General features: G+C 28.9%; 1 protein-coding gene across 4 annotated transcripts; it reads left to right on the forward strand.

Annotated features, from left to right (window-relative positions):
- Positions 1 to 10,453: 10,453 nt before the first annotated feature.
- On the forward strand, positions 10,454 to 11,647 carry LOC131029296 (uncharacterized). 4 transcript variants are annotated; one of them, XM_057959729.1, is made up of 3 exons: positions 10,454 to 10,699; positions 10,905 to 10,978; positions 11,324 to 11,647. In XM_057959729.1, the coding sequence occupies exons 1-3, from the start codon at positions 10,534 to 10,536 to the stop codon at positions 11,399 to 11,401; spliced, it is 318 nt and encodes a 105-aa protein (XP_057815712.1). In that variant the 5' UTR covers positions 10,454 to 10,533; the 3' UTR covers positions 11,402 to 11,647. The 4 variants fall into 4 exon arrangements, with proteins under 4 accessions (XP_057815712.1, XP_057815713.1, XP_057815714.1 ...); XM_057959730.1 differs by having other exon boundaries at positions 10,466 to 10,699; positions 11,317 to 11,647; XM_057959731.1 differs by having other exon boundaries at positions 10,474 to 10,654.
- Positions 11,648 to 12,009: the final 362 nt, after the last annotated feature.

A 12,009-nucleotide genomic window follows, 5' to 3' on the forward strand; every position in this document is an offset into this window, starting at 1 on the left:
GACATAACCCTAACCATAATTATAAATGTTAAGCCTAACCAGAATCTTAAACTTAACCATAACCCTAACCAATGTGCTAACCCTCACCCTAACATGGTGATGTATAAACTGTAACCCTAAACATAAAACTAACCATAAATGTAAATCCTAATCCTAACCACAATCTTAACCCTAATCCTAATCATGATGTAAATCCAAACCCTAACCATTAAACTCACCCTAACAATGATGTAAACCCTACCTATAATCCTAACCCTAACCCATGACCATAACCACCCTAGCCCTATGATATAAAGGTCCTAACCCTACATATAATCTTAACCATAACCCTAAATCCTAAGCCTAACCACAATTTTAACATTAATTGTAACACTAAACTTGATGTAAATCCAAACCCTAACCATTAACCTAACCCTAAAAATGATGTAAACCCTAACTATAATCCTAAACCTAATCCTTAACCCTAACCCTAACCGCAATCATAACCCTAACCTTATGATATAAACTCTAATCATAGAGATAATCCTAACCATATACCTAAAAATTAAGCCTAACTAGAACTTTAACCCTAACCATTAACCTAACCATAACAATGATCTAAACCCTAACTATAATCCTAACTCTAACCCTAACCCTAGACATAATCCTCACCACAATGATAAATCCAAAGCATAACCACAATCTTAACCCTATCCCTAATCCTAATCATGAAGTAATCATTAACCTAACCCTAACAATGATGTAAACCCTAACTATAATCTTAACCCTAATCATAGCCCTATGATATAAACCATAACCCTACACATAATCCTAACCTTAACCCATAACCATAACCACCCTAGCCCTATGATATAAAGGTCCTAACCCTACATATAATCTTAACCATAACCCTAAATCCTAAGCCTAACCACAATTTTAACATTAATTGTAACACTAAACATGATGTAAATCCAAGCCCTAACCATTAACCTAACCCTAAAAATGATGTAAACCCAAACTATAATCCTTAACCTAATCCTTAACCCTAACCCTAACTGCAATCATAACCCTAACCTTATGATATAAACTCTAATCATAGAGATAATCTTAACCATATACCTAAAAATTAAGCCTAACTTGAACCTTAACCCTAACCATTAACCTAACCATACCAACGATGTAAACCCTAACTATAATCCTAACTCTAACCTTAACCCTAGACATAATCCTCACCATAATGATAAATCCAAAGCCTAACCACAATCTTAACCTTATCCCTAATCCTAATCATGAAGTAAATCCAAACCGTAATCATTAACCAAACCCTAATCATTAACCTAACCCTAACAATGATGTAAACCCTATCTATAATCCTAACCCTAATCATAGCCCTATGATATAAACCATAACCCTACACATAATCTAACCATAACCCTAAATCCTAGCCTAATCACAATCTTAACGCTAACCATAACACTAAACATGATGTAAATCCAAACCCTGACCATTAACCTAACCTCAACAATGATGTAAACCTGAACTACAACCATAACCCTAACCCTAATAGCAAGACAAAATGAACTCTATTCCTTATCGAAGTAGGCCTACTATTTTAAACCAAATCAAATCCTAACCCTAATAGTAAACCATAATGAACCCTAATCCTTATTGAATTAGGCCTACTATTTTGATTCCAATCCTAAATATAATTATAAATCTAGAATTAAACCAAATGGAATCCTAAATCTAACACAGTACCAATCCAAAATATACAACTATACAACAATATATAATTTGAAATTAATTTATGTCATGTCTTTCAATTCATGCTCCAACTGCTACTAGCTTATATATATTTAATAATATATATAGAATAAGCCAAGAGATATTCTTCTCGAAGCGCCTATTGCCATTTACTGTTGATAAATTAATAAAAAATAGGCCCCTCTAGAAGGATATCTCTCGGCTTATTCTGTATATATTATTAAATATATATAAGCTAGTACCTATAGAAGGTTCAAGGGATAAGCTGATAGGATATCAAAAGTAAAAAATTAATGTTAATATACAATATAGATATAAAAATTTCTCAAATGACGACATATCATATAATAGATTGAAGAATATACTATGAAATATATTAAAAATTAGAGACAAGTTAAAATTAAAAATCACAAACAAATTTCAAATTACAACTATTATTATTAATTACATTTTTAAAAATATTTATTTTCTAATTAAATTTTGTCAAGTATATATTAAAAGAATAATAATGCTATTATTATTTAATTATTATAAAAGAATAATAATAAATTAAAATAAGTTGGTTTGTGTTTGAGAAATAGGAAAATTGACAACTACTGAGAACTTACTTTTATACTTTTACAAACAACTCAGGCGTGAGACAACTTTTCCAAAAAGATGTAATGGAGCAAGTCCACTTATAACAAAAGCCTGTCAGCTAAAGATGAGAAATTTAACCAATAACATAATAATATCACTGTGAAATTAAAAAACATAACAATCTTAAGGTGGTATCCTATGTGGATATTCTCATATAAGATCATTTGCTAATACTTCAATTTTAATTTATCTAATTCTTTCATTAATATGTTTACGTGGATCTAACTAAAGGTATATGTGTATAGTTCATCCTTTGATGGTGGATTGTCAATGAATAATTTTATAAATATCTATATGTTTCTAAATTTAATGGCATTATTTTAACAAAATATCGACAATTTAGAAGGTAGATGCACCATCTTTAGGTAGTAGGATTTTCTTTGAATATTCTTTAAATTCTTAATTAGTTGATGCTTTATAGTTAATTAATTTGAAATATGAATATTCATTATCACACTTGATTACCCTCACATAACAATTTTTTATTAAAATAAAATTTGACTAGTATAGACATGTAGTGAGCTACCTAATAATCTTACCATTTCAGTTATAATTGATTAAATAAATCTTTATTCATTCAATTAATTATATAGTTTATATTCCCTTTATTAATTAAATAATACTTTATTATTTATTTAATAAAATCATTAAATTGGTTACAACCCATGACATTAACAATATTTCATCTTAGACGTATGCAATATTATGTTAATGATGAAGGTACTCAACCACCAAATCCAACATCCTTGAGAACAAACACTATGATTCAGTCCAACAAGGGTTGATGCTAGTAATAAATTTGTTTATTTTTCATTAATATTTGTTAGTCCTTTTTTAAATTTAGTGTTGCATGTATTTTGGACAAATATGTTACTTAGTATAGATTTTTCTTTTATACTAAAAAATTCATGTATACAATTTCTTTCTATATAATTGATGGTTTTCATCTTAATAGTAATAAGACTCCTTCATATAAATCTAAACTATGAGTTTTTTGATGCTATGTACTTTATATGAAATGAGAACATTGATCAATAGATGGTAACAAATTGTATCTTATGTATAAAGAGAAATGGATATATTTTAGATTTTATGATTATAGTTATGTTATAATATTATATATGATATATTAATGATATATATATATATTTAATGTTGTTATAATTCATATTGTGTTTGTTTTCTAAATATTTTGATCATCTTTTCATAACATTTCTTTTTTATTATACAAAACACATTACAATTGTATAGAAGTATGATTTAAAATTGATCTATGTATTATTTTGCAATAATCATAGTGTTATAGAAACATATTTATTATTTAATAGAAAATTAAATAAATTAAAATTTATGGCTCATACTAATGATAAAAATTCTTGGCATTGTTGTGAATAATGTTTGATAAATTATTATACATTAAAAGAAAATTAATTTTAAGAAATTCGTGAAATCCTTTTAATTGTGAAACACATGATATTTTTTATAAAATAGTGAAAGCACTCAAAGATGAAATGTACCCTTTGATAATAACATATATAAATACTCCTATTGACCACTTGCACTATATGAAATAAATTGAAAAAAATTAAAAACCTAAATCAATAAGAAAATATATTGAATGAACTATTTCTCATCCCGATCACAGAGTGTGAAATGTTGATGAAAAAATGCTCACACATTTTCAATCATATGGATTGTGGAAGTCTACTAGCATTAAGAAAATATATAACTAGCCTATATATATTTAATAATATATATAGAATAAGCCCAAAGATATTCTTCCTGCACTTTAATTTGATTAATTGATAAAGAAATAGGCACTTCTCTAACTATAACTCCATTTTAATCCTAACCAATATTTAACCCTAACCCTTATCCCAACTTAAATATTTTTTTCATAGACCTAATTTTACACTAACCCTAATTGAATCCTAGATGTAATTCAATACAAACCTTAGTTTTACATTAAAACCTTAATTGCACCCTAACTCTAATCCTATCTCTAATTCTAATTCTAACCCTAATTACATTGTAACCACAATCCTATCTTTCTTCAAAACCTAATTTAATGTTAACCCTAACCCTAATTAATTTTAACCCTAATCCTATTGAAAGACTAACCATAATTTAACCCTAATCCATACCCTAAACATATCTCTCATTATAATTTTAACCTTGACCCTAATTCTCTCTTTCTCTTAATTGGTGAATTGTTATATATAAATTATATTTTGCTAATCTCATTATTTTAATTTTTTTAGAAATATTTGTACATAATCTTCATACAAATGATTTTTTAAAATTTTAAAAAACTGATAAGTATAATTATAAATCAAACTAAATATTTTTTGAAATGCAATAGAAGCCTAACCCTAACTCTAATCTTAACCCAATTTGTTTATAAAATTATATTGTTAAACATAACCTTAATACTAATTGTAACTATGATTGAATGATTTTCTAACTCTAGTTGAATTATAACCTTGATTGAACCTAATTGTAATGGAACCTTTATTGATTACTTTAACCATAATTTAATATTAGTCATTATAAAATTGATTTAGTTTGAGGGATAAGAGTTATTTTATTTTACTTTACAACTATTTGGTTTAATTAATAAAAAATGCACATCTTTGGATTAGAAATGCTTTCCATGTCAATTATTTACAGTTGCTCTTTAATACTCACCAATTTAATACTTTACAATTTATATATTTGTGTATTTGACCAGAGAAAAACCCATTAAAACTTGTAATTTGAAATAGTTTGAGTTAGGGTTTTCATGGTTTGGATACAACTTCCAATACAATCCCACATTTTTTTCCCCGTATCTACTTATCTACTTATAGGCTGTCATCCATTGGAAGATCCATCATCTGCAACCTAAGGTAATAATAAATTAACGACATACATGCAAATGAACATTAAATTTTATATATATAGATCATATTTTGATAAAAATATAACTGTCACCTCAACTTTTTAACCATTTATATGCACATCAAATTTATTCAAAAATTGAAATGTTGACCAATATTTCTGCTGCCATTGTAGAAACCTTTGGACTTAATGAAACTTCATTTGCTAGAATACTGATCATAAGGTTACCCACTTCCTCAAAGAATGGAACACTATTTTTGGTCTGTTACAGTAAAAACATCTCATACAAATGAAGCAAACCATTAATAAAACTTTTATTTCTAAGTCCCAACACCATGGCAATTCAAACACTACGCTTTCTCTGATCATGCTGTGGGCCACTTCCTTTATTTGGGCCTGGACTCCTTGGAGACTTTCCACTCTTCACAGCAGCCTGAACCACAAACACCGAACCAAAGATTTAGATTAATAGCGAGCTCAATCATGAAACCCGTTTGATAATGTTGATTTCATCAGATTATGTATAGTTAAAAACAATGATATAGAAGCGCCACAATTGATCACCCATTTAAACTGCACCGTATGTTGTAGTTACCTTGTCAATTGTTTACGACATATCATTTCTACATGAAATTTTGTATACTGACCATAATGGTGATATTGATTAAACGATTTTTTTTTTTTCAAATCAAAAAAGTAATAAGAGTTCAAATCTAAAACCTATTCTTTTCAAGAAATACTGCTTACCAGTACACATTCAAATGACAAATGTTCACCACACTAAAAATTGATAAAAATTGACTTAAACAATTGACTCAAATAATCACTATGAAAGTCCTTATTCTACAATACAAGAACTGCAGCAAGAGAACACTACTGCGTGACTTATTATGTCAGGGGATCAATGTAGCTTACAGTAGAAAACCTTTGGGTTTCTCCTCTCATGGTACCGCCTTTTGATGTCTTCTCCACCAGATTGACATCTTCTGAGAGGGTGCAGAGAAAATCAAATAAGTGGATTTGGAAAAGAAATTAAACAACCTTACATTTTAAGATAATCCATTGTATATATATGACAATAAAATAACAAAAATTGAAGGATTTTCCCTTGCTTCTAAGCTGTGAGTAACTTTATCATTGTTTCCTTTTGCAAATGTATGTGTAATTCTGTTTTGAAAAACAGTTGCACTACTCCAAGCCCTTAGATGGGCAGAAGTGAAGCTTCGCATACACACGGTCCATGTGTTGCTGCTCACTATTCGGCTCATCTTCACCCACCCTTATCTCTGATTTCTGCTGCCTCTTTACCTCATTATATGCATTTTCTTCTATGATTCCATTCTACATTCTGAAGACTCTACATGCTTAACCCCACCTACAGCAGGAAAAAGATAAAGAAGTCTCAGATTCCTAATTGAAAGGGATGTTACCACTTAAAAACTAAACTTAACCCAACTGAATACCAACGCAGTTCAAGTGTGAAAGCGATCCGAGTCACCAAGAAGATAAAATGATGTACATGAATACACTGTGGTCACTACATTTTAATTGAAAGTATACAATAAGTTGACTGGATCCAAGTTAACTCAAGAACAAAACATAACCCAATTGAGGGTATGGTTAAGTCTGAATACCAACGCTTTTCAAATGTGAAAACGGTCCAAGCTATTAAGAAAAGCGACTACGAGGTAAAATTAATATAAATAAATGCACCATGGTCACTTCAAGTTGACTGGAAAATGAATGCCCACGAGTTGACTTGTGACACTCCACTACAAGTCAAGTTGACTTTTGAGTTTCAATAGTTGAAATTTTAATGGCATCTATTAGATCAAATAGTGAAAGGGGTCATAAGTAACATAATTAAGACATTTTCAGATTTTTTTCCATGTCAGCTCTTTTATTATGAATCTTGATCAAGAAGATTGCCATTTTGTGAAGCCTTGTCTCCTCAAAAAGCTCAAAACACTTGGAAACCTAGACAAAAATTCTCTCTATATCTCTAAAGAAGGGAATTCAGATTGGCCTCTTTTCTTCTTTATTAACCATTCAAAGTGTCAAAATATTTTATATCTATTGATATACAAACTTAATTTTTTCAATTGAAAGTTTAGGTGTGAATAATAATAAATGATTTTCATGTATGTTTATTTAAAGAAAATTTCATTATACCTTAATGTGTAATCTAAATCTCCTGAATTTTGAATTAAAAAATATAGAATTTTATATAAAAGTGAAATGAAAGTTAAAATATTATATTTCAATATTCATAATAATTTGATTTCATTATAAATGAACTCAAACTAAATCTAAACTCTAAATATGACAAACATTCCAAATAAAAGATTCCTATTGAATAAAGTGACTGGATTGAAAATAGAACGCATATACAGTGAGGTGTATATACACATGCAAATTTCAAACGAGAACACGTAGATTCAACAAGATAGTAAAGTGGGTTTGAAGAATGTAGTAGAAAATGACGAATTGACAGTGTAAAAGTTGAACTCACAACTTCACTATGTTATTATAGTTCGTGCTAAATACTTTGCTTCATAGAATGGCTTGGAATTTTGGAAGAAAAGTATATTTATTTATTATATTAAAGTATAGCTCATAATTTAAAGTAGATAATTTATGGTAATTTAACGGTGTTGAACAGTAGCTAACCTTTAAGGTGTTCCTTAAAAACGATAGTTTTGATTGAGCCTACAGTTACAAATAATTGTTATCGGAAAAGAAGCTGATAATTACTAAATGATTGACTGGGAATATTATTTCTAGGATAAGACAACAATATACTAAATTTCATAGAATGTGATCGATATGGAATCTTATCGCTCAGAGCACACATCAAATCCGCACTTCAACATTAAGAGATTCCATGATTAAAAATAAAATAAAAAATAATATATTAAATTTACTTTAGAGCAGCACAACGTGTGCCGGGTGTGGTGTTACTTTACTGTCTATCCAAACAAGAATGCACTTTTATCAAATTTGTTAATTGATTAAAAATTAGTATATGTTATATTTTTATAATGTACACTTTTTATGTTTAAAGTGATTTTATATGAGTGAGTGTTTCATTTGTGGTATAATTGTTGTGGATATTAAATTTATTCAAATACTTTTATTTATTAGACATTTATTAATTAATAAATATATAAAATTAAACTTTTGCTTGTAAAGGTTAATGATTTGATCTCTTACAATATGAGAAAAAAAGAAAAGGGGTTATGGGTGTAAATAATAGGTACTTTGGTGAATTTTCAAAATGGTTATTAATTATTTTAGAATATTATTTTTGTTGTTTTCAAAATTGATTATAAAATTGATTGTTCAATAATTTTTTATATTAGAGGGTAATAGATATTGTCATCAATATTTTGAAAGGTAGAAGAAGGTTGTTTATGTGGCTTGCCAAGAATCTTATTTTTTGTGACTTGTCAAGAATCTCAAATGTTTCTATTATAATTTTCTAAAACTATGTTTCTATTAATGTTTTGATAAATATTTGCATGTGTACATGAGGTTATTGACTAAAATGTTATGATATGTAAATATTAATAGGTGTTTTCTAAAATTCTAACTTACTTTTCAGCAAAAGGGAGAGAAGATGAATTAATTGCCATAGATAGCAAATTGAGGGATCCATAGAAAATAGTGAAAGGAATAAGCACCCCTAGTCAAGAGAAGTTTGGGTTTGTAGCAATGTGTAATTATAGTTGATCTTGCCACGATAAAGGGAGATCAACTAGCTATATTAGACTTCTATTGCCAACAAATGACTACTAAAGGAAGGAGTCTTATATTACAATGAATGTCAACTTTTTTCTATTGCATGATTTCACAACCTTTCCATGCATGCTTCCATGATGATGTTTATGTGCATTTTTTAATTATAAATGTGTAGTTTATTATCACAAAATTTTATATATAAATAATTCAGAAATAAATCAAGAGTGATTTAAAATACAATAATCACAAAATTCAAGTGATGAAGGTCCAAAATAATTTCATTAATATTCATAAAGGCAATTGACTTATATGAACTATTTGGTCTAATTGTCATTAACTTATTATAGAAAAGTCATTGCAAATAATAACCAACCATTAAAATATTAAATTTAAGGTACATAATTCTTAGGTTGTAACGTTAATATCACCAATCCAGCCATCTTGTTCTTTTTTATTTGGTAAATTAAGATCTATTATGCAAGTTTCTTATGATGGAGTTGCTCATGCCCTGCTTCCTCTAGCTATTCACAAATACAATTGCATTAATAGTTGTGGTCATTTCTCATCACCATTGGTGTAGAATGGGTGCTATGTCTCTCTTCATGGGAAGACATCCATCTCCAAGTAGGATATTGTCATGCATTCACCTTTAGCAACAAATCTAGATAAAATGTGAATACATCATCTACAATAAATCTAGTACCTAACCGAAGTGTTTTGATTTGTCTCCTAATGTGCTAAGTGAACATATTTAAAGAGTGATTTTAAATAGCGAACACCCATAGATATATAATTACTTTAATAATAATTCATTTGTATAAAAAAATTCCATTATATAATAACCAGCCACTGTTTTTATAATAAACCTTCTAAACTTATTATAACCTGTCTCTTAATCAATATATTATCTTAGCTGGCTATATGCCCTTTGTATGGGGACTTCCTACTTAGTGTTTGTCTTTTTATGCTATGTACCTATAGCTGCTCGATCTGATAATCTGAACCTGCTAGGCTGAGGTTTCTCCTCCATGGTCTGATTGTAATATTTTGTTCTCTCTCCCCTCGATTTTAATATAAAAAAATATATTATCTTAAAAGTATTTCCAGTAAAGTACTCTATCCTTTGACCTTTATCCTAAAAAAACAACTAACAATGCAGTCAAAGTTATTCTCTTCAGCGTGTAAATAACTATTTAACATCTTAAAGTATGAAAGAAATATAAATTGGTGGACAGGAAGGATTATTCTGTTTGAAACAGACAGATCAAGGGGTAAGTAATTTTGAGATATAAAGTCTATCTATTAAGTATTTAATATTCAAGAGCAACAAGTCGGTGACGGGAAAAGCAACGGGGGGCAATTTCTGTAGAGAGAAAATGACATGCAAATTATTTTCCAAGATAAAGGAATCTTACTTTTGAGTTGTCCACTAGGGTTTACTACACTAAATTTTGCAGGATAGAGTAAAGTTATATAACGGCAAGAGCATTAGGAAGCAGAAATCACAATTGTTTGTGATACTTGATCAAAATGAGCATCATCTGCAATATGTGGACTCGCAGGATCGTCAACGCTAATCCAGCTGTTGCCTGGAGAAATGCAAGCATTATTCATAGGAGATATGCCCAAGCATTTTCAAAGGGAGAAAATGGTAAATTTACTCAAATCTCAGGCACAAAGGAAAATCCGAAATCGAGTAATTTTCTTGGTCATATCAACATAGTATATTTTTGTTTATTTTTTACCTAAATCAGTTAGTATGATTTTGGCAATAAATGTATAAGCTTTCTTTCTTCAACTTTTCAGACTAAATCAGTGATCTATGATCCCAAAAGTAATATTTATGTTAAATATATCTTTTTTTTCTTTCTAATCTTGTGTTATTTACTGCACTCTCTCAGAAGATGCTCCCACTAACTTGCAGAAGAGGTCGCACGCTACCTCCATCAAAGGAGAAACTCAAATGTTTTCTACTGTAAATATTTCTCCCTACTTAATAACTAAAATTGTTTATATTTTTTTTAGGAAGATTCACTTAACAGACCATTAAAAGAACTAATTGTAGTTTCTGATTGCTAATATAAACTTACTTTCGAATTTCAATATGAGATGGTTTAAATCACACAGATTAAGTTTTGATTTCTACACTTAAAAGTGTTAAACACTCAAAATTGACTGATATTCTTTAGACTTAATATATTATTTAGTGTGTAGTTTAAGACTGACACTCAATATATGTATACTGATTTGTCATTTTTGAAAGATTATTTTGATAAAACTCATTTTAAGATATTTTAATATTTTTGAATTCAGATTGCAGGTAAAAGGGGGCAGGAACCTCCTAAACCCAAACCAGAGACAGGATCTCCTCCTGTTCATAACTAGAAAAGAAAGCTGAGACAGGACATTGGTTCAGGTTGGACTGCCAGCCACCAGGGAGCTTATATATTACCTAGTAAAGAAAATAGATAAGGTGTCATAAACGTATGTTTTAAGTATGGTAGTGAACTATACTTTTCTCGGCCTTTTGGCTAAGATAAGTATGATAGAGAAACTTATGGAGGCGCTTTTGATGCTTCCTCCAAATTAAGCATGTAACTTTACTAATATTTATTTTTTTATTAAGATGAATGGTTTATTAATATGTAGATGACTTAAAATTATTTATGGATCTAATATTTGTTAAACTATTTTGAATTTATTTATGATTGAATTATTCAATTTTAATAAAAAAATGTTTTAAATTTTGGAAGCATGTTTCAATTAATTAACATAATTTTCAGATCAATTAAAATTCTATTATGTATGAGAACCAAGTTCATCAATACCATTTTAATGACATGTTATGGTTGGGGTCATAATCAACTTGAAATGACAATAGATATTTTAGAAGGTTGTCCCAATTAGGTGCCATCCAATACATTTTTCTTTCACCATTTTATAGTTTGTGGGGTTTCACCAAATTTAATTTCATAGAAATGCAATTGAAATGATAAATTAATCTTA

Source organism: Cryptomeria japonica, chromosome 10 (genome assembly GCF_030272615.1).
Source record: "Cryptomeria japonica chromosome 10, Sugi_1.0, whole genome shotgun sequence".
Classification (NCBI taxonomy): Eukaryota; Viridiplantae; Streptophyta; class Pinopsida; order Cupressales; family Cupressaceae; genus Cryptomeria; species Cryptomeria japonica.

Bases quoted from the DNA above. Each gene is read 5' to 3' on its own strand.
- LOC131029296 (XM_057959729.1), top strand. From the start codon at position 10,534: ATGAGCATCATCTGCAATATGTGGACTCGCAGGATCGTCAACGCTAAT. The intron at 10,700-10,904 runs GTAATTTTCTTG...GCACTCTCTCAG, and splicing joins AAAGGAAAATCCGAAATCGA to AAGATGCTCCCACTAACTTG. The intron at 10,979-11,323 runs GTAAATATTTCT...TTCAGATTGCAG, and splicing joins AAACTCAAATGTTTTCTACT to GTAAAAGGGGGCAGGAACCT.